Source organism: Lepidochelys kempii, chromosome 27 (assembly GCF_965140285.1).
Source record: "Lepidochelys kempii isolate rLepKem1 chromosome 27, rLepKem1.hap1, whole genome shotgun sequence".
NCBI classification, from domain to species: domain Eukaryota; kingdom Metazoa; phylum Chordata; order Testudines; family Cheloniidae; genus Lepidochelys; species Lepidochelys kempii.
In genome coordinates, this window is record NC_136406.1 from 10,692,551 (window position 1) to 10,720,357 (window position 27,807).

The 27,807-nt window shown below is 54.7% G+C and overlaps 2 protein-coding genes across 4 annotated transcripts; both read right to left on the reverse strand.

Moving 5' to 3' along the window:
• Positions 1–374: 374 nt before the first annotated feature.
• Positions 375–9,534, reverse strand: ASB16 (ankyrin repeat and SOCS box containing 16). The gene is made up of 5 exons (XM_073325629.2): positions 7,486–9,534; positions 6,395–6,662; positions 4,109–4,601; positions 2,951–3,064; positions 375–2,138 (listed from the first exon to the last, which is right to left on the reverse strand). The coding sequence occupies exons 1-5, from the start codon at positions 7,796–7,798 to the stop codon at positions 1,953–1,955; spliced, it is 1,374 nt and encodes a 457-aa protein (XP_073181730.2). The 5' UTR covers positions 7,799–9,534; the 3' UTR covers positions 375–1,952.
• A 98-nt stretch (positions 9,535–9,632) lies between these two features.
• HROB (homologous recombination factor with OB-fold) lies at positions 9,633–21,933 on the reverse strand. Of its 3 annotated transcripts, XM_073325625.2 has the most exons (10): positions 21,749–21,933; positions 20,956–21,006; positions 18,733–20,025; positions 17,471–17,554; positions 15,545–15,685; positions 12,740–12,848; positions 11,795–11,880; positions 11,020–11,178; positions 10,546–10,771; positions 9,633–10,111 (listed from the first exon to the last, which is right to left on the reverse strand). In XM_073325625.2, exons 1-10 carry the CDS (start codon positions 21,776–21,778, stop codon positions 10,038–10,040), a joined length of 2,253 nt encoding a protein of 750 aa, XP_073181726.2. In that variant the 5' UTR covers positions 21,779–21,933; the 3' UTR covers positions 9,633–10,037. The 3 variants fall into 3 exon arrangements, with proteins under 3 accessions (XP_073181726.2, XP_073181727.2, XP_073181729.2); XM_073325626.2 differs by lacking the exon at positions 10,546–10,771; XM_073325628.2 differs by lacking the exons at positions 9,633–10,111; positions 10,546–10,771; positions 11,020–11,178; positions 11,795–11,880 and adding an exon at positions 11,889–12,027.
• Positions 21,934–27,807: the final 5,874 nt, after the last annotated feature.

The following is a 27,807-nucleotide window of genomic DNA, read 5'->3' on the forward strand; positions in this document are numbered from 1 at the left end:
TAAAGGGCTTGGAGATGGCCCACAGCGGTCATTAGTAACAGCACTTTCGCTTTGGGACCTGTAACAATCTCCAGCAGCTGCCCTCCGACTTTCTTCGGTGCAAGGTGAAACATTTCCAGCTTATGCAGCCTCTCCTTGAAAGGCAATCCTGCCTCTGCATCTAGTGGCTTCTACTGCCCACCTCTCGTGATTTTCCTTCTCGAGATGCAACAGTTGATGACACCAGCATCGATGCCAGAGAGGAGAGTGCTTATACGAACACCTGAGGAACGGCTAAGGGTATTCTCATTAGCAAGGAACCACAGACCCAGGCCTACCCCACAGCAATGCAGGAAAAGATTTAAAACAAACTTGTTTTGAAATATATTTGCTCTAGCTTTTTATTTTACATGGGGAAACTAACGCAGGCTGCCCCTAAAGGGCAAACTGCAGGCAGTTTTTGAGCTCATGAGATTAAAATACATAATCAGGCTTCAAGTTAAAAGACTGGATAATAACATCCATAATTCCATTAGAAGGTTGTTTTTAAAATCCCTTGGAAGGGCTACAATGTGTTCTAGTGGCTAGAGCAGTGGACTGGAGAGCAGGGATCGATTCTCAGCTCTACCACGGGCCTGCTGGGTGACCTTGGGCAAGTCACTTCTACTGCCCCATGCCTCAGTTTACCCCCTTTACAGCTGGGGAATGAAACAGACCTGCCTTTAACTGCTTTGAGATTTACAGATGGAGAGCTGGGTATTTTTAAAAACATTCCTGCTTCAAGGAATAAACCAACAGAGGGGTCAGGAGGAAACTTCCCCTATGGGGAGGTTATTCCATTATTGGTCACTGGCGGTATCCTTGACCTCTCTTCCGGAATGAGCTGGAACGGGCCATTCTTGGACACAGGACAAGATGAGCTTCTGGGCTGGTACTCCCTAGGGCTCTGTCCATTTAGGTCTTTACACCACACTCCTGAATTTAAGAGTGCTCCAGTTTGGAAGGGATACACACAACAGGCATCAGGCCTTAGCCACAGGCATTGCAAAACCTGGCAGCAGATTCCATCTGCGTTCATGTTTTGTGCTTTTCAGCTGCTGGCCCGTTTGTGGATCCAAAACGATGCCCTGGTTACAGAGGGTACCGGCATCCCCAAGACTGGAGTTTCTGACCCCAGTTCTTGGTATTTAGAAAGAAGGGTTTAAAAACAAAAAAAACCCCAAAGACATCAATCAGACCAGTGATCATCCAGCCTAGTGTCCTGTGTCCAGCAGGGGGCAGTATCAGCTGCTTCAGAGGAAGGTGCAGAAAACCCAGCAAAAAGAAGGCTGCTGTGGGAGGACCTGCCCCAGGGACAAGGATGAAACATTCCCCATTCCCCTCAGAGTGAGACGTTCTTTCTGACCCCCTTCGTCAGCATTTGGCTCGTGGCCTGAAGCAGAAAGGGTTTAAACATATAGAGACTCTTGTATTTTAGAAGGCTTTGCTATTCTACCTCAGCATTTCCTTGTTCTCTAGTGAAGTGTCCAGTCCTTTCTTTGAGTCCTGCTCAGCTCTTGGCTTCAATGATCTCTTGTGGCAGTGAGTTCCACTGACTAACTAGGTACTGCATGGGGAAGAATATTCTGCTGTGTCAGGTTTAAGTATGCTGCTTTTGAATTTCATGGACCGTCCTTTGTCCTCACATTATATGCAGTAGAGCAGGGTGGAAACTGGTGCTAGCATAAGCCAAACCTTGTTATAAAAGTATATTCAGAAAAGGCTAGATTCTGCCAACCTCACTCATGCTGATCAGCAACTTACTCTATAAGTAGCCCACGGGGCTACTACTTGGCATGAGTCAACTGACAGAACACAGCCCCTGATGCGTTGGGATCTCAGCCTGTGTTGAAGCCCACTGGCTCTCTCTAGTCACTCGTCAGCAATTCAAAGCTATTCCCCAAAGATCACGCCCGAAGGATGCATCTTCTCTTTCATCGGATGTAGCCCTCAAGAGGGAGCTGCAGATAATCCCGCAGAGACGGGGGCAGTTTGAGTTCGGGGATGGCAGAATGGCACCGTCCTCCCAGGTGCTTTCGCACGGCACAGCGCGCCAGGTGCTGCAGCTGCCGGGGCTGGTTCGTCATCTGGAGAGCAGAGTCGTAAAACGTGTTGTGTTCCTGCCAGGACGGAAGGAGGATTAAACGAGGCTCCGTCTATCACAGAGCACAGCAGTTAAGTACAGGGGCAAGGAGAGGCAGACAAGCTGCTTCCGCAGAGTTAGAGGCAGATCTCCTACCCAGAAGCCCCTCACTTTATTAAGTCCCCCATTGTGCACTCAATAAAGGCTGGAAATGAGGTTTCTAGCCATCCGAGGGAGGGGAACATGGTGGTGGGGCGCAAACAACCAAATTCGCTTTAAGATGGAACTGGATAAATTTATGAATGGGATGATATGATGGGTGGCCTACCACAGCAGGGGCCTGGACTCTGAGCCAGGAGGTCCCTTCCACGCTTATATCCCAGTCCTCTCTAGACCTTGGAGGACCCCCAGCCAATGAGATCACCAGCATGGAGCGGTGTTTAGGAACCACTGACCTAGTCCCCTTGAGGGGGTTTCTTTATCTGGACCAGGTTTAAAAGTCCCAAGCTATGGAGACTGTCCTGCAGCCACAGATCCCACTCTCTGGTCCCTCAGGCGAGTTGCTCAAAGACCCAAATTCTCGAGGTTATGCAGAATACATGCGATATAGATGTCTACTGGGACGGCTAACATGTCGCCTACAGCCCCAAGCAGACTGAGCATCAGGCTGCATATTAGGCAGCAGCATAAAACCCTCTGTCCCCAGCAGGTACCTCCAGGGCAGACGCTTGCCCTGCTGCAGCCCCAGATGCACCTCATATGGGGGCCAAGCCACCATTCGGCCTCCAGAACCACCCAAGCTGCACCTCTGCCCTGCCTGGTGCCAAGCAGGCTGCGAGCTGGAGGTACCTGCCACATCTCCGGAGGCACCACTTCCACCCAGGAATCGCAGGACGGGATCCGGTCGTAGGAGTTCAGCACGACTTCCAGGGCACGAGGGGCCAAGGAGCAGAACTTCAGCATCTGAGAGCCAGGCGGGAGAGAGCAGAGGACAGGGTGAACTGGCCAGGAGGGCGGAGAAACACAAGGAGGGCGAGGGTGCCAGCCAAGCTAGAGGGAGCCAGAGACGATCGCGCAGTGATGTGGGCCTCAACCCTAGAGCGCTGGGAAATTCCTGCTGTCACAGGGTCAGATCCCAGCAAGCGTGGACTCAACTCTCCCTCCCTGAACGCACAATGGAAGGAGTAAACGCAAAGCTTACCACGTGCACGTTTCAGAAGGGACTTAATCCCCCTTGCACTGAGCGAGGTTCTCCCTACACTGCTGTACCACATGGCTGCATTTATACTGTGTAGGTCTGTAGTTGGCAAAGGGGTTTGGGATCCTACAGGAAGGCTGTAGGTGCTCTGGGAACTGCCAGGGACCCGCCTCTGATGGCTGGTGCCAGATACTTCAGAGGAAGATGCAAGAAGGGAAATGAACAGCAATCCTATAGATGCAGTTTCTTCCTAACCCCAGCAATTAGTGGCTGGTTTATGCCCTGAAGCACGAGCATGAACCCGTCTCCCAGGCACAAAGGGAGCCTCATACAGAATTAGGATGGAGAGATTAAAAAAAAGACCTATTAGCCCTCATCATCAGAGCAACCAAGGGTGATGCTGGGGGATTAAGGGAGATGCATTTCACCCCCCACCTTCCCCGGCTTTTACTCTTCTCTTGAGGTCACCCTTAGCCAACGTGACTCGTTTCTACCCGAGGAGTTCAATGCACCTCACAAACATTAACTCAGCCTCACAACTCTGAGGAGTGAGAAATGGGGAAACCGAGGCAGAGAGCCTCCTAAGTGACTTGCCGAGATCACACAGGGAGTCTGTGGCAAAGCTGGGGCCAGAACCCAGGAGTCTGGGCTCCATGGCCTTCCACTCCTTCCATCACTAGGCCCAACTCCCTCCTCCGAGCACAGGGGAACAGGACCCAGGAGCCCTGCTCTAACCATTAGACTCCCCTCCCTCCGGAGTCCCGACTGCCAGGCAGTGCTTTAGCCCCCAGGCCATTTCCCTCCCTTACCTTGGGGTGGATGGCCGCCGCCCCGTGAGCCAGCAAGGTGGCGATGATGCTCTCGGGCTGCCCGTCTGGGCACTCCTCCACTGCCTGCAGGGCGCAGTCCATGGGCGCGTAGCCGGCACAGTTGCGGACGTTCACGGCAGCCCCGTGCTGGAGCAGCAGCTCCACCAGGCGGGGCTGGCAGTTGCCGCAGGCGTTGTGGAGCGGGGTGTGGTTCTTCCTGCCGGCCGTCCTGGCGTCGGCCCCGCACTCCAGCAGCCGCTTGGCCACCCGGTAGTAGCGCTCAGCCTCGGCAGGCCTGTCGGAGCTGGCGCAGGCGGCATTGAGGGCCGTCTCCCCTTCCCGGTTCCGGTGGGCAACGGCGGCCCCGTAGCCCAGGTAGAGCTGCAGGTGGGCCTCCAGGCCGTGCTCGGCGGCCACGTGCAGCGGGGTCGTCCGCCGGTCCCTGGTGCTCAGGTTCACCAGGGCCCCGTGCTCCAGAAGCAGCTCGGCGCACCTGCAAAACACACAGCCAGGCTCACCCTTCCCCAGCCCCTACCTCTGCTGCTCCGGGGTGCTTCAGCTTCCGCTCCGAGGCCTGCGGGGGGGACTGCCGGGAAGTGGGGGGAATCCTTCTCTCCTTCCCAAGCTGGGTGGGAAAGCTGGGTTCAGGTCCTGCTGCCGGGGCATGGGGCGAACAGGTGCCGCTCCCAGGATGAATTGGGGCTTCGATCGGTCTGAGGCAAGCGTGCTCAGGCTGGGGGCAGCGAGCTGGCTGGATCCAAGCTCCATGGGAGGGAGGGCCCAGCATGGAAGCGTCAGGCTCCGCTGGGCTGAGGGTCTACGGGGTGGCTCCTGGCTTCGGCACTAAGCCCTCGTCCCTTGCAGGGGGCGACTGGCAGGCAGCACTGTGGCAAAGGAAGCCCAGACTACACCCCACCCACCAACCCCAGCAGGGAGCATGGAGTACCCTGTGCTCAGGCCTGAGTCCCCTGGGGAATCCGGGCCGCTCCATGCCAACTAGGGCACGGCCCAGGCTAGCGTTGCCTCCATTCCCCAGCCCCTAGCTCCTGCCACAAAGACACAACCCGGTTCTGGACACATTCTTTGCTTCCCCAGGACTCCAGGGGCTGCGGCTCGCAGGGCACAGAGATTCGGGGCGTGCCTGGGCCTGGCAATCACAGGCTCAGCAGCGGGGCCCCTGATGTGCTTGGATCAATCTTGCTGGCTGGGAGCACAAGCCTTCCTCATGACCACCCCCTCGCCCATCAGGCAGGGACTGGAGTGTCTCGTGCCACCACACCAGCCCCACTGGCTGCTCACAGGGCCAGTGTCAGAGGTAGGGTGACCAGATGTCCCGCTTTGGGGGTCTTTTTCTGAAATAGGCTCCTATTATCCCCCACCCCCTGTCCCAATTTTTCACACTTGCTGTCTGGTCACCCTAGTCAGAGGGCTCTGGAGATCCAGCATCCGCAGGGCCGGGGGAGCAGCAGACAGATTCCCTGGGGCTACCGTTCACACCACATGCCTCCATCCTGCGCCAGAAGGAGCTCTCCTAGGGGACATTTGCTCGCTGTGGCCCATACAGCCCTCAGCTTCTCTGCGAGGCTGCTGGCCAAGGGGGCCAGCTGGGATCAGAGGGGGAGTCAGGCTGGCATGTGCTGCTTGGCTGAACAGTTGCTTTTCTCTGGAGGCTGCAACTCACGCGCCGCAATCTCCGCTTTCATTTAAAAACAAACAAGGCCAAGATTTTCAGAAGTCACAAGTGACTCTGTGGGGGTTTCCAACGGACACCTGGCAGAGAGCGGATTTTCAGAGGGCACGGTCTGGAAGCCAGGCCCCTCAAGGGCAGCTCAAAGAGACCACCCAAAACCAGAGGTGCCCATGTCATGGGGTCACGTCATCACTAGACTTTTGGCCTCACACCTCTAGCCCTGACCATTGGGAATAGAATCGTCAAAATAGGAACCGAGGCAGCAATGTCTGCAGACTGCTGAAACAATAGCTCAGGGAGGTGCGACCCATCTCGTTGACTCTGAAGACTAGTGACAACCGGTGAAATGAGATCACTTACCTCTTCTGCTACTGATCTAAGCTAGGCATAGCGTGACGATCTAAGGTGGAGCCTTGTGTTGGCTTCTCCAGTGTGGGTGGATCTCTGCCTGTGGGCAGAACTTGGGGGAGTGCCATTTCCCCCCTCCCAAAGTCCAGCTAGTTTGCAAGTCATTGACCTGCCTGCCCTATAGTCTCTGCTGGTTAGGGTAGAAATTCCCCTTCAAGACATTCCCCCACCCCTACCTGCACACTTACCGCAAGGTCTCCGGGGAGGTGCAGAGATGCAGCGGGGCCAGCCCCTCCTCCGACAGCACGTTGGCATTGGCACCATAGCTCAGGAGCAGCTGGGCACAGTCAGCGTGTTGGTGGATGCAGCTGTCATGGAGGGCGGCCTTCCCGCCCACCACGGCGTCGACCTCTGCCCCTTGCAGAATCAGGTGCTTCACGCAGTCCCGATAGCCTCTGGCTGCCGCGATCCGCAAGGGGGAGGTGTGCTTCTTCTGAGGGCTCAGCACCCACAACCCTGAGGGGGGGCAGGTGGGAAGGAGAGCAGGGGAATCTCAAAGCGCCCTGCCCTGGGGTTCCACTCATGGTCATTAAATCGAGACTGCCAACCTCGACTCTGACCATAATCCACCCCCCCGGACTTCCTGGAATTCCTCTGTGGGATCCTGCCCCTGCAGAGGGCTGAGCACACACATGATCTCAGAGTCACAGCGAGGCAGGGGGAGACGGCAGAGAGAACCAGAGCAACTTGCTCAAGATCCAAGAAGCAATGGGGTTTAGGGGCCAGGGCGTCAGGGAACCAGAGCTCTGTTCCTGGCAGGGAAGCTGCCCTGCCAGGGCATCTTTGCCAACTCTCTGCCCCTGTTTTTCCCCTCCCACCACTTACGTGCCTTGGCTATTTAGCCTGCAGACTTTCCAGGACAAGGAGCTACTCTTGACTACATGTATGTACAGCACCTAGCGCCCACAGACCTACATTGCAGCTGCTACTGTAATACAAATAAATGAACAACTGCACAGCAACTAAGTGGCAGAGATGGGACTAGAACCCAGGACTCCTGCTGCCCATCCCCTGCTCTCCAGTGGAAGTCACGTGCTCAGGAATGAGCAAAGAACCCAGGAAACCCCAGGGGCTTTCGCCGAACTCTGCTTGGCTCCTTTCTGCCACACTTGGAGCAAAGCCCCAAGAACCGACACATCCTTGGGAGCACAAGATCTCTGGCTCTGTTCGAGGGGTGTGGGGAAATCATTTAAACTAGGGCAGTGGGGGACAGGAAAGCAGTACTCAGCCCTGGGTTTGTTCCAACCACAAGCCCAGAGCAGAAACCCCACCTCCGTACCCAGCTCTGCCGCCCACATCAGCTCCTCGCTGACCATCTCCACGATCACGTTCGCGACAGCCTCGTCTTTGAAGATGCTCTTGATAGTCTGCAAGTCCCCAGTGTACAGGATGTTGTGGACAGCAGGGTCCCGGCAGTATTGGGGACGCCGGGCGGGCTTGGGGAGCAGGGAGCTGCTGGTGGCCGGTGGGAACCTCCTGGTCAGGCATTGCCTTGAGAGAGCCCTCCGACGATCCTCCCACTCCAGCCGCTCTCTCTGTAGGCGCAGGGCGCGCAGGGTGGAGGAAGTGAACGCGAAGGTCTCCCTAGACATTCTCTTGGCTCCGCGGGACGGGGCTTAGCCAGGGCAGCCTCCTTGCCTCTGGGACGGGCAGATTAGTGCCCCCTGCCACCTCCCTCAGGCTTGCGAATATGGGTATGAGCAGAAAACCCCTCCCCTTGTTGATTCAGAAGAGAAAGCCAGGCCGTGCTATAAATAGCGGGGATACTTACTCTGGCAGTAAGCAGAAGTTTCTGCAGGGTCATGTTCCATCTGGGGCCGGTGGCGTTTAGAGCCAGTAGCCTGTTGCTGGATGGCAGGAGTTTAAGCAGTCTGGGGATAGAACAAGCCTACAGCAGCCCAGGGAGACTTTCTGGTCAGACACGCAGCCCGAGTGGGAAGCGGGGTTGTCCCCGTACACCCCCCGCAGAGCAGTGGGGCTGAGTCCACAAGGGTGGGGGGGGGGGGAGGAAGAGTGGTGACATTCAGTGCCCTGCTCCAGGCTGAATGGTGTAGTGTCACGCCGCCTCCCTTTCCTCGCATGGCCACACTGCGGCCCTCAGGCACCTGCTGTCAGGTCACCACGTGGCCTTGCGTTTAAGCCATTACCTTGTCTGACTCAGGGCTCAATTCTGAGAGGTGCCAACAAAGAGCAGTCGTAGGTGGTCGACCCTTCTCAGGATCAGCTCTCCGGGGCCAGGAACCGCTCTTTCTCCTAGTTGTACAGCCACCCCCAGGCCAAATTCAGAATAAAAGGCAGTGCAGAACACAACCCTCGGGCCGGAGAATTTGTAGCCTCGATCATAGACACCTGCGAGGGGGAAGCAGGTCACCTCTCTACAGAGGGAACCAGGGACATTGTGAAGTATTTCCTTAAGCCCTTTCAATTCCAGTCCACAAGTGAAGAGTGAGCAAGAGTGGGAGGAACGGAAACCCCGCCAGTCTACAGATTAGAGAGTTAAATCACAAGCCACGTTTTCACTGGCATCATTGATGACTGATGGTGTTGGCAATTCAAGAGCAGTTTTTAAATAGACCGGGGGGAACAAAACAAAAATTGGTAACCTGCTTGAGGCAACATTAGCACACCGGGCACTTCCCTCCAGCCACATGCGGGAGTCTCCCTGTTGCGTGGCCTTCTCTTCATGGCTGCTGGCACTGAATCATGCCAGCCCTGGGCTGCTTTTAACAGGTCTTTGATTTGATTTAAAAAAAAAAAAAAAAAAAAAAAAACACAACCCGACAGCATCCCCTTAAGACCAGGGCCTGGGAAGAGGTCACAGAAGAAGAACAGAACGGTCAGATCAGCAGGGTGCCAGGAAGAGAGGGGAGCAGAGGTTAAAAGCTTGGCCTTGGCACTCAGGACATGGGCCGAGTGACGCGGTCACTATCTCAAGCACGGCACAGGGATTCCGGCAGGCCTGGCTGCCATCCCAATGCCCAGTGGAGAACGACGCTCACACAGGTGCATCTGATAAAAGCCTTTGTCTGTGGGAAGCAGTGGACTCAATCCTGGAGCTCCTTTGCTTCTCAGTGCTGGGAGTTGCAGTTGCTCAACAGCAGGGAGGATCCAGCTTCAATATCAAGAACTCCGTTGTCCTCATCTGCAGCTCCAGTCCTGTTATGGGCTGGATCACGCAGTCCTTGCACGTGTCTTTCCCCAGTGAGGTCAATGGACAGGTTGCAGGAGCATGGCCTGGGATTCCTTCACTCCCAGAAGGAACCCAGCCAGCTTCAGTTAATGCTTTAAAGAAGACATGCTCCAGTTAACAGAAGCCTCCAATGCTCCCCCCACAGCACCATGCTCTCCTGGCTAGGAGACAGGCTGGCTTTGCATAAAACCAAAGGGGTGGAAAGCAGGACAGCGGAAGGAAGAGCATCACACGTGAAAGGTACCGAACACCCATTTAATGCAGGAATCAGATACAAGCAGGGAAAGCTGTCACTTGCGGGTCGTGATCAGTCAAGGGCACCAAGCAAAGAGTGCCAGGGTGCTGGTGGAAGAGCCCAGAGGTAGCAAGGCAGGAATCATTTCACGTCAGGGCTGCCGGCGTCGTCCCTGTTTGGTTCGGGAGTCCCAGACTATCCGTCAGCACGGTCCTGTCGTCACAGCTCCCAGACGCACAACAAACTTACCATTCATAAATGTATACAGGATACTTAAGGCACACGAGTCACCTTGCTGTTCAGAGTCCTTGCTCTGCCAGGATTCAGCCCACATTCTGCCACTGGCTGAGTGACCATCCAGCTCCGTGGTGGCTGGGGGATCTTCATGTCATCGCTCTAGAGGGGGTCACTGGCTGCTCTCCATGGCAGAAGCAGAAAAGAAGTCCTCTGGCAGCTGTCCTAGGAGCCCATCCAGGTCGTCTGCACAGACAGAAGAAGAGGGGCTCAAGTCCATTTCTTCCTCCACTTCTTAAAGTTTCCCATTTCATCCCCAGGGGCATCCAGTCCCTGTCACTGGGGGATTAACCCTTTCACCCCAGGAGTTACACTTCCCAATGTATGGGCCCACTTCTATGAAAGATTAAACACATTTGGGAAAGGGAAAAATAAAAGACGACATTAGGGGAAAGAGCCATCGTGTCTTCCACTTTCTCCTGGGATTTCCTACAGATGGCAGCCATGGCCCTCGTGTGATGGCACCAGTGGAAGGCGTCTGGCCTCATTGGTGGGTGGGCCAGATTCGAGTGCCCGGCCCCCGCCACTGGAACCATGTTTTCAGGAGAGCTCAGCTTCCACCACAAGCGGAGCTCTTTGGGGAACCTGGCCCATAACATCTGCAGCAAAATCTGCCTTACCCATGTCACAGGCTTCAGCCCCCAGGGGCTCCTCTTGGGAAGGTCTGTTTGAGCCCGATGTGCCGTCTCCATGCCTCCCCAGGCATGGCAATAACCCTCCAAGCGATGGGTTTGTACGCCAGCTGCTGTTTCCATCCCTCCTGGAACTCCCTGTGCTCCTGGGGTTGGAAGCCCCCCCGGAGAGATTTTCTGGGGAGTCCTGCTGGAATTCAGCCCGACTATGGACCTACAAAAAGCCAGACACAAGTGAGATGCTCTGGGCTTTCCCTTTGTTAGCTCTCAGTGTCAGACCCTCATTTCCTGAGGTCTCCCATGTCAGTACATATTCCCCTGCGGAATCTCCTTAGTTCCCCAGCTACCTTCCAAATACGCCCCTGCAAGGACTGGACATTGGTTCCTCCCGGAGTCCAACACACACAGGAAACGCCCCCACCTGCCATCCAGCACAGCTCTCTGCTCTGCGTTGAATCGTACCTCTGAGGACACTGGTACTGTCCCGTCTCCCATCTCCCCATGCTCCTGCGACGGCTGCAGGGGGCTCCCGTCCCCGGACTCTGGCAGGTAAATCTTCACCAGGTTGTTGGGGGTCACATTGAGGTAGTGATTGCGGTGGGACGGGGAGAACACCCCCACCTGCAACCAGAGGGAAAGGCTATTCGCCTGGACCTAGAGTTCTCTGGCCTCTGCCTGTTCCCAGCAGTGCTCCCCACGAGAGGGAATGGGCAGATGCCATTGGAAGAAGAATCAGCACCTCCATCGTGCTTCGCAGTCTTCACCAGCCTCTGACAGATGATTGGCAGTGCTGGAGACCAATGGCCCAAACCCTAAACTGGGGCGGCGTGGGATAGATTAATAGGCTTCCCCACCCTCTTGGGGCAGCCAGGTGAGTTCAGACTCTATGGCCCGTTCAGTCACTGGCCTCTGAGGACAGCCAGCTACTTGGGGGGGGACGACAATCTGTGCCAACTGGTCATTGCCTACAGAAGGATTTTATTTGAAGATGAATGAGCTCTCCCTTCTTATCCCATTCATCTCAGAATGGAAGCAGTAAGAGACATCTGGAGCTGGATGCAAATCAGTGACTAGTGGCAGATGAATCTGCATGCCCCTTATTAAATCCACACACCCCAGAACTGGAGCCCTAAAAGCATCCCTGTTGCCATTGGGATCTACCTCCAGGAACAAAACATACCCACCTAAGAGTCCTTCAGTACAAAACCCTGGCCCTAATCTCCTTTGCCTCAAGTACCTGCTTTAAGAGAAGCACTGAACCGGCCTTCAGGTCACTCTGTCTCTCCTCCAGCAGCAGGCGGTGCACTGTCCCCTGCATCTCTCCTGCAGGCAGGACAGAGAACTCGTCAGCAACATGGGGCAGGTACAGTCAGACCAAAGCCAAGCAGGCTGCCACAGTGCTTTGCGCCATTATGCATGGGGCAAATCTGCCTGCGAGGACGTAGCCAAGAGGGAGCGCTGACAAGCCACCTGGGACGGGGAGGGAATCAGGACAAGGGGGCAAGCTGGAGTGAAACTTATTCAATGCGCCTCATCTTGCCATTTCCATCCCAGCTTCCTGGCTCTTACAAAGGAGGAGCCCACTTGAGGACACACTGCCAGGATCAATCCTGTACTGGCCCCTGGGAGATGGGACCGAGCTGATCACGTCCATCTCCGATGAGCGATTCCTCCTCCAGGCAGCGTGGAGAGGCCTGTGAGAGTTCACAGCTAACAGGAGGCCAGAGTTAGAGAGTGGATGGCTCACTGGAACAAAGGGGAGCAGCAAGTCCCATGCTTGAGGGGCAGCAGCCGATTGCTACAGGAGTCGGAAAGGACGCAAACCCGCCTACATACAGAATGACACAATCCTATCTGTGTGTGTGTTCTGCACCACACAGGCCACGGCTAGAGGCAGGCTACAGAGCTGATGGGCCATTGACCAGGAGAACAGGATGTGCCTCATCTGCATGGTTCAGAAGAACAGGTGAAACCCAGGGTGACGGTGGCAGAACAGACCGAGGGAGACCCCGAGGAAAGCCAGCGGGCAGGCACTAGATATCTCTTTTTGGATGGGAAACTAGACCTTTGTACGAGGAGGACAGCCAGCTATTAGCTGTTGGTTATAGTTCCTTTGCTGGTCCACAGCCCTGCTCACCTGCCCCAGCGACTCTCACCCCGAAGGGTTCACCTCCGTCCTTACCAGTAGGATCCTTGAACACGGCGCCGGCGTCAATGCTGGTGCGGGTCAGTGACTTGATCACCACCGCCATGCTGGGGACCTTGTTCTTCGGGAGCTGCTTCAGCGCTGCCTGCATAGAGGCCAGAGAGAGAGAACCACTGCCTACGGCAACTCACTACAGCAGAAGAAGAGTCACCTTGCGCTGAAAGTCCTGAACTGGGAATTCAGGAGATCAGGGTCCAATTCCAGCGTCTGCCACAGACCCCCCAACGTGGACTTGGGCAAGTTGCTTCCCTTCTCTGTACCCAAATCCCGCTGCTATGACACAGGAAGAGCTTCGGGGTAGGGGCTCTCTCACTATTTGCATGGTCTGCACCCAGCACAGTGGAATCCTAATCCCCACGGGCGCCGGTAGGCGCCACGAACACCGATTAGTGCAATAAATCTTCAGGGACATGGGGAATTCAGGGCTCCAGGCACGATGCTCCACTCCTGTGTGGAGTGTTCTGCCAAAAGGGTGGGCTAGGATCATGGCATCCACCCTGGGGCCCTCCTGGGCAACTGTGCTAAGAACATCGCTGCTGTTTGATCATGCAGCCTGGGTTCCAAGAGCCCCCCCAACAGAAGTGTCCGAACCACACTCATCGCTAAAAGGAGGACACAGTCCACAGCTCTGATGTCAGCCAGGAGAGCTCCGAGGGGCTTCTCTCCCTTCCCTGCTGCTCCTCAGCCTGGGTGGCACAAAGGGAGCAGAACGGGGCAGAGAATCTGCCACATAAGTATTGATTCCAACAGGACAAGGTGGCCCTCAGGCCGAGAAGAGTGGACACTCCTGGATCAAAGCTTAGCAGCAGCCTTCAACTTCTGTGCGCCATTCTGCACTTCCCCCAGAGTGTAGGTGTACCAGTGGATGGGAGGGTAAGGTTAATATCGTCTGGTGCATGTGGCTTTTTATAAGCCAGTGTATTTGCAACGTGGCTAGCAGGTGTCTATTTGAATAATAGAGAGACTTCAATGCTCACTTCAATCGGGCGACTTTGATCCTCCAATTAATTTGATCTGGGACTAAATTATTTTCACGAGCCCCTCTCCTCTCACACGACTTCCACCTCTTACCCCACAGCTGTAAAGCAGGTAGGACTGAATAATTCAGTCATTGTCTCTAGACACTTCTCACTGCACTGTAAAGAAATGGGCCAAAAATTCTGAAGGAGGCAGCAGCGTACTGGTATGAGGGCCCACGTACAAGTGCTCCTGCTGGATACACAACAGGGGTGGCCAGCCTGGGGCTCCGGAGCCACACGCGGCTCTTCAGAAGTTACTATGGGCGGCTCCTTGTACAGGCCCCGACTCCGGGGCTGGAGCTACACGCTCCAATTTTCCCAATGTGCCGGGGGGTGCTCACTGCTCAACCCCAGCTCTGCCACAGGTCCTGCCCCCACTCTACCCCTTCCCGCCCCCTCCCCTCCTCCTGCCGTGCCCTCACTTCTCCCCCTTCAGAGCCTCCTGCATGCCACGAAACAGCTGATCGGGACTTGCGGGGAGGTGCCAGTGGGCAAGAGGCACTGGGAGCGGGTGGCGGGGGGGGGGAGAGAAGAGCTAATGGGGGGCTGTTGACTTATTACTGTGGCTCTTTGGCAATGAACATTGGTAAATTCTGGTTCCTTAAGAATCATAGAATATCAGGGTTGGAAGGGACTTCAGGAGGTCATCTAGTCCAACCCCTTGTTCAAAGCAGGGCCAAGCCCCAATTTCTGCCCCAGATCCCTAAATGGCCCCCTCAAGGATTGAACTGACAACCCTGGCTTTAGCAGGCCAAAGCTCAAACCACTGAGTTATCCTTCTCTGGCTCAGGCTGGCTACCCCGGATATACAAGATCAAATTGCTTATTTCAATCAAAGCATTAGCAATGAACATGGGCAAAGTCAGAGGGAAGCCCAAAATCCTGTCACAGGCACTTGTGGTTAGCCAGGTGGAACACTGGGATGAGACTCAACTATCCACAGGTGCTGAGTTCTGGATGATCATTCACTAGATAGAAGCACCTGTGCCTATTTGAATGTGGTCAATCAAGTATAATCACCTGGTTATAGCAGACATCTGAGTGTATTAGGCACCACACCAGCGTATGTCTGCATGAGGATTGACTACTGTTTGTAAACTGCTCTGAAGATAAAAATGTCATGAGGGGCTGCCCATATAAAAAAGTATTTTGTGCATGAGCCTTTAACAACCATTTTTAAGACACTTGTTTGTGCAGGGAGATGATAATTCCCATGGGTCACTGCATCTTAGTCCTGGGACAACGGGATAGTGTTTTATCCTGGGATCCCATGCCCTGCAGATGACAGGTCCTAGCTCCCTGGGACAGCAACAGGGACACTACCGTGGCTGTGAAAATGGGGCTACTGAACATGCCTTTAACTGAACGACGGCTAAACTGAAGCCAGATTAGCTTTGCGCTCCCGTGGTCAAGGCGTGCGGGCCAGCAGGGTTCTCAACTCAAGCTGCATAGCTGTTTCACAGAACAGCACCAGCAGTTACTAGTGTCCTGGTGACAACTTGGAAACTGCCAGCTAACTGCTGCTTCAGACAAGTTAGATCAGGCACATCTGCCCTACGCAGAGGAGGCTGTTGCAGGCCTCCGTGAAGGTAGCAGATGCTGGACCCAGTTCTGTCTCGTTGGATCTGCACAGCACGGCAGGGGAAGCCGAAACTATCCGGTGGTTAGAGAGCCTGGGCAAAAGCCCGGGGGAGATGCCAGTGCAGATTGAACTCGTCTTTCCAGGAAGCAGCCTTCACACCCAGCACCGGCCCCTCCTTACCTTCCTCAGCACCATGGCCACGCTGTATGTCCTGAGGAAACAGGAGGGGTCTCTCTCATCCAACCGCAGCTCGGTTTTCATGGCAATCCAGGGGCCTTTTCCAAAGTCCTCCTCGATTGGCTGCTGGGAACTCGGCACTTCCTGGAGTCACAGGATGGATATGGTCACTATGTTCAGAATCAACCTAGAGTTGATCTTGTACTAGCATCTCTTTGGCTAGGCAGAGACAAAGCTTTTGCTCTAAATAGAGCATTAGGGGAACGAGAGCGGACCCTCCCACCGAATTGATGCTACTCACGAGCACTATTTTGGCACGATCCTACTTTTTGATTTGGGTCAGGTTCCCAGATCTAGGCTTGGAAGGATTAGATGGTTATTGATAAATGTCGATTTCACCGAACATACACACAAGCCAACAAATTCCCCCCCCCCACAATCAATAAATATAGAGAAGGCAAAGAGAGAGGAATGCCACTTGAGAACTACTCAGAACCCTGGGATTTCGCCTTTTGAATCAGGCTGGTTACAAATGGACTAGCAAATTAACAGATCTGATTGGCTGATGTAAGGAGATTTCTTTTGTATTTTTGACATGGGATGTTGATAACGTGTGTTAACGGCTTGTAACGCTTTAACTTTTTGAATCTCAAGGTCTAGTGTCATTAAATGACTTTGAATCCCCTCCCCAGAATTTCCCACAACTTTGAAAATTTAAATAGATAAAAATCTAAAAAATGCTTAAAAATAAACATTGCTATTTTCAGTCACATTTAAAAAAAAGAGAGCGAGCGCGCAAATTTTGCCAACCCTACCCATATTGGACATCTGGTCTACCCTTAAATTAGGCTGACATACCTAAATTAGTCAAGGGTGTGAAAAATCCAGGTATGCTGAACCTAACCCTGACATAGATGCAGCTATATTGACAAAGGGGGCTTTCATTGACCTAGTGCCCATCATCCAGGGAGGTGGCGTTCCTGCGCTGATGGAGAAAACTGAAACCCCTTCCGTCGGTGTAAGGCTGCATCTGAGCTACAGGATTATGCCAGCCTAGCTATGGGGCGTAGCTATGCTGCTGTAGTCTCTGTGTAGACATACCAAGAAAGACATTAGCAGCAAACCCAGTTTGCTGGCCCAACATGGCTCAAATGGTCCAATAAGCCCCACCAGGCTCATGGTTTTATTTACAGTCATTGCAGTTGAGCCTAGACACCAGCCAGCACAGTTGCTGGTGGGAGTCGGAACTGGACAAAGCACTGGACACTTCCTATGGGAACAATGAATCCTGTACCCTGCCAGGGGACAGGTGAGATGACCCATTAGTCTGTATTTTCCAATTCATTTCTAGGCTGTTTAATGGAGATGGCGCAGGCCAGAGATCCCTACTCCAACTCCACCCCTGAACTGTGAGAAAAGTTCTAATCCAGGTCTAAGCTATTTCATCTGACATTTCAGGTCCGTCTATCACTCTGGAAAGAGGCCTGGGGTGAATGGACAATGCTCTGCCCCAAGGAGAAAACAAGTGGTCCATTAGCCTCCAGCTGCAGCAAAATGCCCTTGTCACAGGGAAGATTAGCATGTCTGCTCTGAGAAGTTCCTAGCAGAACATCTGACTGCAGCAGCTGAGGAGTGCAGATCACCAAAGCCACAATGCCAAGGGACCAGTACCTGTGGACTATTTGCTGCCCAGATCCATGGACTGTTCTGAAGCTTTTGGGTATCTCTGGCTTTGCTAAGGTGTATTTCAACCAACACCTCACAGGCAAATGAGACCCTGATCAGGAGCAGCTTTTGGTACCATGCCTCATGCTGCTGTTGGATGCAGCTAGCACGGAGCAGCGACACACTTTGGGGTGCTGTGCTCAATTTTGATGCGGTTTCTGCTAGAGCTGTGTGGAGTGGGGGACAGGGAAAAAGGGGTATTACCTCTGTCCGTAGCTTCGCCAGTGCTCCATGGGCTGGAGTCTGAGGAGTGGAAATCAGGATTTCCTCCAGATTTTTCCCACCATACTTAGGGGAGAGCAGGAGAGAAAGAGAGAAGCATCTGTTACTTCCTAATCCAGCTAAGGAGCTGTACTTGTGATGTGCTCAGGACACACTCAGAGGCAATTAACACATTTTACATCTCTCATAGCAAGTCTCTGGGGCCTCAAAAACAATCCTTCAAAACATAAAGAGGTTCTGCTACAAATCTTATTTAAAGAATGACAGTTAAGGCTGGACTGGGGTCTCTGAAACTGGGGTCAAGGGAGAGGCTGTGAGCCTAGAAGTAAATAAAGCTTCCTTCCTCCACCAGTTGAGAAAGCAGCTCCAGCACCCAGCACACACAATGGGGACAGTTCTGCTGAATAAGGTGGTGCCATTTTTTTTTTTTAAAACACACACACACTTTCCTGATGACCACCACATGTCCAATCCCAAACAAGCACAGCTCTGGGTGCAGATCCAAACAGCCCGCTCCTGCAGGGGCTATAACCCAGACATTGCCATCTCATGCTAATGCACCAGATCTGGAAAGTGAAAGTGACACAAGGCTTGAACCTATGAGAGCTCACGCTCAGCAGTGCCTCACATATCAAATATAAGCAAAAACTCTCTATGCTTCAGTGATGCCGGGGTAAGATACAATCACCCAGCAATCACCTCTTTCACCCCTATTGATCTACTCACAGGTCATATTTACAGCAGTATAACCCCCTTTATACTGACCCTGATTAATCACAGTAAGATAGCGGCCTGCAATGCAGTGTTCCTATCCCCAGTGTTGTCCAGAGGTTTCAACTGCCCCAGAAATATTCTAAATGTCGGGGATTCCTAGGGCATGAATTGTTATATCTAGATACTACCACCCAGATCCTCAAAGGTATTTAGGCAGCTAACACCCACTGAAATTGAGGGAAGTACCTAAATACCTCTCAGGATCTGGGCCTACATAGCTATGTAGCTGACTCTCTGATCACCATGAAGATGGGAGGCTGTAGGTAATGCTCCCCATGACCCCACGTGCAGAAGGAAATCTAGGGAAGCAACAGCCATGCCTTGCTTGCTCTGGGGCCAGTGGAGAGTGGGTGCAGCGTGTGGATCACACCTGAAAGGCAACACACTGATTAGTTCAATCCCTTGGTGTCCCTGTTTGAGTGGCCGTTTCCCACTGAGATTTCAGCCATCTCCTCTGCAACGTGTCCTACCTGATGAGGCAGGATCCCTGCAGGTCCTGGGAAGCGGCGAGATTTCACCCGTGAAGGGGTCCAGCCAGAAGCCCTGGGAGTCTTGTTGGCTGCCGTGACCAGCTGTACAAGGTGATTGGTGACCACCGGAGTCTGCAGGCTCCCAGCAGCAGCAGAGCCAGAGGAGGGAGCTCTTGGGGTGGAAGTCGGTGACTCCACACAAGTCATCAAGGACCGTGGTCCTGTGGGGAGCCTAAGAGGTGGCCGCCAACTGCTGCCGGGCCCTCTGGGTGTGGAACAGCCCTGACTGGGCATCTGTGGTGCTGGTGGCCTTGGATTGCCACTCCCAAGGCCACTTGGATTGCCACTCCCCGGGGAGTGGAGGCTTGGAGCCTTTACTGGAGCCACTGAAGGGCTGCTTGCTGCGGTTCCAGGCTGACCCCCAGATGCCTGAAAAGGCCTCAAAGTGTGACACCTAGGAGCGGAGATGGTGCCACAAGACACGCCTGCAGCTGTGCTGCCTTGTGGGACTGCATTCACCAGGGAGCTAGCCGGAGCTACCAGGCTAGACTGAGAGAAGCAAGAACCTGCCGTGCTCGGCCTCAGCTTCAGCGCAGGATCCGCCTGCTGGAATGGGGACAGATTCTGCATCCTGTCTGCCCCCCTCGAGATGGCTCGAGTCCCCTCGTGCGGCAGAGAGACTGAGCCACCAGGGCTAGGAGTTACCACTGGATCTCCCACCCGAAGCTTTTTGAAGGCTGTCCCTCCATGGCTGCTCTCGTCCCTCCTGCACACCTGAGGGGGCATCCCCTTCGCAGCCACGGCAGGCCCAGGACCTGGCTGCACGCAGGCTGCCAAGAACAGGTCATTTTCAAATTCATCATCACGGGGAGCAAGGGGGGGAGGCTGTCGGCTCACAAACTTAAACCCTGCTGCCGAGCTTAGTGTGCAGTCCCTCGTGCGGTTTGAAGTGCGCAGGGCGGGTGCCGCCAATGTGGGGGCTGCCTTGAGAGCCTTGAAGCCCACAGCTGGAGGTTCCACAGTCTGATCGTTCACCACCGTCCGAGGCCTCAAGCCAGGTGTTTTGCTGGAGGGGCAATCAGCCCCAACTCTCAGTTTGGGAAGGTTCTGCGGCCCAAAGACTGGGGACAGCATGCTGGTACTGGGAAGAGCAGGAAGTGGGGACTCGTGAGCGGGTGCCAGGAAAGTGCCGGGGTCTCTGGGACCAGAAGAAAAGGGCCTCAAGCATCTTGAGTTCGCAGGGACCAAATCTGAGAACTGGTTCTCCGCATCCTCCACGGCCGACAGAAAATCCTGCAAAAGCAGACAAGGCACTACAAAGATCAAGCTTTCTTTACATGGGATGCGCCAGTGACTCAGTTAACCTGGCCCTTTAACTTAAAAACCCAGTAGAGGTACAAAGGTCCTAAGATCAGAGACTTGCTATTGTCAGCCCTGGACCAGACCGTAAAGCACGGCTGGACACAAGGACCTGACACAGCGCAGAGACAATGGCAGTTATCGGGTCCATAGTTTGCAGGCCTTTTCTCTCTTGCTAGATACATGTACTTTACACCATTTGAGAGCTGGGAGAGACATTTTGTTAGCGTGTCCTTTGATAACTGTTGGTGTCACCAGCAGCCAGAGTGGTTTCTTTTACTTACTTGCCGATCAAGAGTACATCACAGATTCTACACAGCCCCGTACTTCAGCTCAGGGAGGGGAGACAGGTCCCACCTAAACTACGCCTTGCAAGTGAATCCCCCCCGACTTAATTATCGGGGTGGTGTAAATAGGGACTGAGCTGAACTAAGAGAAAAGGAGTATTTGTGGCACCTTAGAGACTAACAAATTTAGGTGCCACAAATACTCCTTTTCTCTTGCGAATACAGACTAACATGGCTGCTACTCTGAAACCTGAGCTGAACTAGGGGGCAAGTATCAGAGGGGTCGCCGTGTTAGTCTGGATGTGTAAAAGCAGCCAGGAGTCCTGTGGCACCTTATAGACTAACAGACGTATTGGAGCATAAGCTTTTGTGGGTGAATACCCACTTCGTCGCATGCGACGAAGGAGGCAAGATTCTCCGGGCCAGGCCCTCAGCTGGTGTAAATGGCTGTCGCTCAGTTGAGGAGCCAGCCCACCAACACCTTAGCAGCCTGCTTCACCAGCAAAGCAAGACTCCTGCTCCGCCCTCGCCTGCCAGTTCTCTCCTGGCCCACAGCAGTTCCCAAGCGTTTCCTCACCTCGTCTTCGAGCTCCCCTTCCACAGCAAACAGCTTCTGCAGCCTGCAAGCCTGGGACAGAGTGAGAGAGACAGCTGCGTTTGCAAGGACGTGCTGCCCCAGATGGCAGCCTCTCTGCCCATTTCTTATGCAACACCGGAATCGCCAGGTTTCTTTGCTTTTACTTTGGGGGTTAAGCCCAAAGGGGCCCGTGGCAGGCCAGAGACAGCTCTATTTTTCGCAAGGCAGGGGCTTGTCTCTTCCCAACCCATGGCTGAAGCAGATGTTCAGGCAAAGGAAAGACGAATGGGACTAGTCAGGCACAGTTATGCACCATGCAAGATACAGATGTATTACAGCCCTGCCAATGCCACTAGACCTCACCTGCAAGGCTCCCTGAAACAAAGCAGGGCCTTCCCCTTGGGCGGGGGGGCCCCCCCGAGGGTAACCAGCTCCACCCCACCCCCCCAGGGCCTCCCCCGGGGGCAGGGGGCCCCCCCAAGGGGTAACCAGCTCCCCCCAGGGCCTCCCCCGGGGGCGGGGGCGCCCCCCCAAGGGGTAACCAGCTCCCCCCAGGGCCTCCCCCGGGGGCGGGGGCGCCCCCCCAAGGGGTAACCAGCTCCCCCCAGGGCCTCCCCCGGGGGCGGGGGCGCCCCCCCAAGGGGTAACCAGCTCCCCCCAGGGCCTCCCCCGGGGGCGGGGGCGCCCCCCCAAGGGGTAACCAGCTCCCCCCCACCCCCTGGCGCTCCCATGCCGGGGCGGGGGCCGGGGTGTTTGGCCGCCCTGGCCCCCCCTTGCCCGGGGGGGGCGTTACCATGGCAGCAGCGCAGAGCCCCCCCTCCATGCGCTCCGGCGCGGCAAGACGCGGGCTCGGGCGGCGGCGGCACAGCGGGGCGAGGCGCGGGTCCGGTCGGGTCCGGTCCGGGCACAGGGACCCCCGCCGCGCCGGCAGCGCCCCCAGGCCCGGGGCAACCTCCCCTTTAAAGGGCGGGGCCGGGGCGGCCTGTCCGCCCGGCGGGCGCGCGTCACTCCGCCGCCTTAAAGGGGAGGTTCCGGGAGCCGGACCCGCGGCCTCCGACCGCCCGGGCCGGGGCGGGGACAGCGGCCGCCCCGCCCCCATCGCCCGGTCCGTCTGTCGGCCTGTCCAGGCGGCCGTCCTGTCCGCCCATCCGCCCCCCTTCTGTCCGTCCCCCCCATCCCCCCACCAGTCCGCCCATCCCCCCGTCCGTCTGTCCCCGCATCTGTCCGTCCCCCCCATCCCCCCACCAGTCCGCCCATCCCCCCGTCCGTCTGTCCCCCCATCTGTCCGTCCATCCCCTCGTCCGTCTGTCTGCCCATCCCCCCGTCTGTCTGTCCCCCGATCTGTCCACCCCACCCCCACCAGTCTGTCTGTCCCCCATCCCCCCCAGTCCGTCTGTCCCCCCATCTGTCCACCCCCGCAGTCCGTCTGTCTCCCCATCTGTCCACCCCACTCCCTACCGGTCCGTCTGTCCCCCCATCTGTCCACCCCTGCAGTCCGTCTGTCTCCCCATCTGTCCACCCCACTCCCTACCAGTCCGTCTGTCCCCCCATCTGTCCACCCCCCCAGTCCGTCTGTCCCCCCATCTGTCCACCCCACTCCCTACCAGTCCGTCTGTCCCCCCATCTGTCCACCCCACTCCCTACCAGTCCGTCTGTCCCCCCATCTGTCCACCCCACTCCCTACCGGTCCGTCTGTCCCCCCATCTGTCCACCCCACTCCCTACCGGTCCGTCTGTCTCCCCATCTGTCCACCCCACTCCCTACCGGTCCGTCTGTCCCCCCATCTGTCCACCCCACTCCCTACCAGTCTGTCTGTCCCCCCATCTGTCCACCCCACCCCCACCAGTCTGTCTGTCCGTCCATCCCCCCCACCAGTCCATCTGTCCACCCATCTATCCATCTGTCCACCCCCTCCCACCAGTCAGTCTATTCACCCATCTACCTGTCCACCCACCCGTCCGTCCATCCACCTGGCGTGCTGGAACAGTTTGTACAGTGGGGGGTGCTGACAGCCATTGAACCAAACTGGTTTCAGAGGAGCAGCCGTGTTAGTCTGGATTCGCAAAAAGAACAGGAGGACTTGTGGCACCTTAGAGACTAACCCATTTATTTGAGCATGAGCTTTCGTGAGCTACAGCTCACTTCATCGGATGCAAACCGTGGAAACTGTAAGGTGCCACAAGTACTCCTTTTCTTTGAACCAAACTGTAAACTCTGAATATGATGGAACCCACTTCAAGCCAGGGGGCGCAGCGACCCCCCTCCGCCCAGTTCCAGCACCTATGCCCATCTGCCCATCCTCCCATCAGTCGCTCTGGCCATCCACCCCCTCCATGCAGATGTGCATCTGGCCATCCACTTGCATATGTCTCTCTGCCCTACCCCTGCCCTCTCCATGCCTATGCGCAGCTGTCCATCCCCCAGCTTGTCTATGTGCGTCTCTGCATCCCCCGGCCTGTCCACCCCACCCCCCACCAGTCTGTCTGTCCGTCCATCCCCCCCAGTCTGTCTGTCCCCCCATCTGTCTGTCTGTGCGTCTGTCCCTCCACCTCCTCATCCATCTGCCCATCTACTCATCCCTCTGTCCTGTTAGCAAACCAGAGGGCCGCTTGTGAAGTTCTACAGTGCAGCCCAAGAGCTGCTGCCTTATAATTATAGGGGGGCAGGAGCTCTGCTCTGCTTGAAGCTGGTCTCAGCCTTCTGATTTTTCCCCAAGTGCTCTAACATCCACCTGCATCCCAGCGTCTCCGTTGCGACGCTGCTGGCCTCCAGACTTACAAAAGAGCTCGGCGTCTGCCGAGCAGGGAATATCCAGCCACTTATTTTAGTGCCTCACGGGGGGCTGAGCACTCTGGAACATCTGGCCTGGTTGGCAGGGGGGCTGGAAAAGCACCAACTCTACCCTAGAGCCTGGGTCTCTGTCGGCGAGTGGAGCCCCCACGCCCCAGCACCTGGGGAATTTTCCTTGGGTCCGTCCCACGCTCCAGAACGGAAAACTTCACTTTTGTCCAGCAGCAGACGGGGAGGTGTCGTCCCACGACGGGGATATTGACAGCAGGGCCTGGAATCCTCGCGTGGTTGGATGTTTAGTTTTCAGTTCTGCCTCGTTCTGTTCTTGATAGGCCGTACTGGGGGGGGAGATGCGTTCTTCCTCCATGCGGCACTGAATCTTTGCTTTCCAGCTGTGACCGGAGTAGGGGAGTGGGGAGTCTATAAATAGCTGTCCAGAAATAGCAGCGGTCTAGGCTCCAGTGAGCCAGATCAGCCACTAGAGGAGGACTCATTCAAGGCAATGGGGAACAGGTCGGCTGGTGGGGGAAGTCCCCCACGGGAGTAGCAAGTTGTAAACTGAATTCTACGGAATGCATCCGATGAAGTGAGCTGTAGCTCATGAAAGCTCACGCTCAAATAAATGGGTTAGTCTCTAAGGGGCCACAAGTCCTCCTGTTCTTTTTGCAAGTTGTAAACTGTAGCTCACTGCAGCAGGGAAGTGGACACATCTGCTGCTAAGAAGGTGCCGTTTGGCTCCACGCTTTATTTCTTCAGGGAGTTCAAAAGACAAATAGTGGTTTCGCTGTTTAGTGGCCAGGTCTTTTGGGGACTTCACCTTTTGGGGGAATCCCCCTTCCTGTTGGAGAGGCACTGTGGTCTAGTGGCTAGGCGACTGGGCTCTGGAGACTGGGGTTCCATTGCTGGTTCTGCCATTGGCCGTCTGGGTGCTCTAGAGCAAGTCACTTCCCTGTCTGGGCCTCAGTTTTCTCCATCTGTACAATGGGGATAATGATACTGACAGGCCTGGACTAACCAATGTGTGCTTGCACATAGGCCCCTGCCCACCTGGAGGGGGAAAGAAAACCCCAAACTGAATGGTGCTACAACCCTATGCAATGCTGCTTGCTCAAATTTGGCCTGGCTGTCTGCCCTCCATCATGATGGAGAGATGACTGGGCCAAACTTGAGTGAGTGGTGCTCCAGCCGGGCGCTTGGCCCTCCTACTTCCACCAGGACTACCAAATCATCAGATGGCTGGATGCACCCTCCCCCCACCCGCTTGAGAACCTCCGTTCTGGGAGGTAGCTGTGCCTAGGACACCTTCTCTGTCTCGTTTAAGGAAGGAGGGGCAGCAAATTTCCATTGTGAACAGGGCCCCAAAATTCTTTAATCTGGCCCTCCTTTGTAAAGGGCTTTGAATCTAAAGATGGAAAAAGCTTTATAAGAGCTGAGTGCTATAATTATGTATCATTATTTATATTGTAATAGCACCTAGAGGCCAGGACCCTGTTGTGCTGGGCGCTGTACAAACACAACAAAGAAATGGTCCCTGCCCTGGAGAACGTACCGTCTAAGACCATAGACAATGGGTGGCTCCTACAAGCAGGAACTCTCTTCCTATGCCTCTGCACCTCACTGTGCCCCACGGGCCCTGATCTTGGCCAGGGCCTCCAACCATGAGTGCAATTCAGATAATGATTATGCAGACTCTTCTTGGTCATGGTCCCTTGCATCACTGGTTCTTCTAGGAGGCTAACGTCATGGGGATTGTCTTTTGGCCAGACTCTTCCAAGCAGCAGGTCATTTCCCTTTCAGGGATTGACCTGTAAACATCTGTCACCCTCTCTCTGCCAGGCATGCCCACAGTCACAGCCCCTCCAAGATGAACTGGGGCATCCTAATGCAGACAACAAGGAAAAAAGGGGGCTTGGAACAGGGTGGCCTGCCTCCCTGAAGGGCAGGGGCCCTGCTAGCCCTGTTCACTCATCTGATGCAGCTGAGAAGGGGACAGGTGTTCCATACAAAGAGCTGCAAGAAGCTGCAAGTTCCCGGGGAGAAGCCCTGAGAGCCTTGGCAGAGTTAGAAAGCCTCAGCTGGAAGTTTGGTTTATCCTTTGGGAGATTGTGGTGGGTTGGCCAATAACTGGTGCCCAGTTATTATGGGTGTGGTTGATAATCCCCCAGGCTGGTGAGGATGAGGAAGGTTTCTACTCCCCACATGCTGAGGAGGGAGTTGAGTTTTCAACCATTGCTGAGATCACCATCAAAGGTAGCCGGGAGCGTGGTCACTTGACCACTGGGAAGTGGACTGAGATCCCCCCACTTGGTCCAGTTAAGATGCTGAAGAGCTATTGACTAGTAATGACAGGCAATCACTAACCTGGGCTGGATTTGAACCACTGCGCTAAGGGCGAACGGCGCCAGTTCCCTTTCTGAGATACCTACCCCACTTTGTGTAGCTTGTGGGTCTGGTGCTCTGGTCCCTCGCTCCTTGTGTTGTCATTTACACCAGTGCAAAGGGCGTGTCAAATGCTGCAAGGCAGCCATGTTTTACGCTTGCTTTGCATTATTGTAAATTGCTGCCCAAGGCGCAGGGCAGTGGAATGTCAGGCCCAGCTTCGTTGTGCTCAGGGTGCTGGGTAGGATCTCAGCTAAGATGCACGGTCACATTCAGTCTAGAGATGGACAGAAAGCGTCGGATTCCCTGGGCCTCAGGCCCTCTTCTGCATCATCCAGGACCCACAGTTCTCAGTTGCTGGTTCCTGGACTGGCACATGGAGGCTCTGATCCAATTCTCAGTGAAGTTGATTTGAGTCTCTCCATTGACTTTCATAAGCACTGGATTGGGCCTCATGCTGCAGGCTTTGGTGACAGGTACCCTGGACTCTCCCTGGTTACGTTTGGTCCTGATTCAGCAAAGCATCTCAGCACGTGCTTGACTCAAGCATGTGCCTATGGTCTGGTCTGCCCACAGAAATTACACTAGGTTAATTCAATCGGCTTCTAAATCTATTGAATTAAATTGGTGAGACCTGCTTGTGTGGCCTCTCTGAAATCAGTTTAAGAGGGGTTACATCAGGGTAGATTCATTCAATAACAAACCAGTTTTGCTGATAAGCTAAACCAGTATAAGTTGTCCCAGTATAAATTATAAACCAGGGGGTTGTAAGGGAGGTTGTAGGGGGTTGCACCTGTTTGACTAAATCAGTATTTAAACTGATGCAACTTATCTGTGTGCAGGAGTAAAATTTTCAAAAATGCCTAAGTGCGTTAGGAGCCTACACCCCATTTTTAAAGGTGACTTCAGCTCCTACGGCCCAGATCCTAGAAAATATTTAGGTGCCTTTGAGGATCTGGGCCTACGTGCCTAGAGGATGTATTTTCAAAGGTATTTAGAGGCCTAAAGATGCAGATAGGTACCTAGTGGGATTTTTGCAAGTGCCTAAGCAAGTTAGGTACCTAACTCCCTTTGGTTTCAATGGGATTGTGGCTCCTAACCTGCTTTTGAAGATGCAACTATGTGTTTCTCTTCATCTTTAGGTGCCTAAATACCTCTAAAAATCTGGCACTAAGTCAGTGCTCAGGGCATAATGTAGCTATCTCAATCTAACTTTGAAGTGTAGACCAGGCATATGACACCCATTGCCGCCCACTGAAGTTAGCAGAGCTGAGGGGCCACGGCTGAAGCCAATGCTGGTGCTGTCGGCACCACTGGGAGGGGTCGTTTGCATGGACCTTAATGAACGGGGAGGCAGCGGGGGCCGGGGCTGGGCTGGTGAGGCTGACGGCTTGTCAGTAAATGTGGCAAACTGACGTTAATAAACAAGCTATCGCAAGCAGCCAGCCGGGCTTGGAGGAAACTCATTGCTTTTGCTGTTTGCTAAAGAAAAGACATTCGTAAAATAGGTTAGTCACAGATCTTTAAAAGGCAGCAACTACTCCCGCCAACTGCAGCCTGCCACGCGGAGTTAAATATCAAAGGGAATTCAGGAATACTTCGCACTTTCTTTCCTCCCCCCCACTTTAGTTTTTTATTGAAGTCGTGTTCGTGGATCATATAAAATTGGAGCTAACAATATGC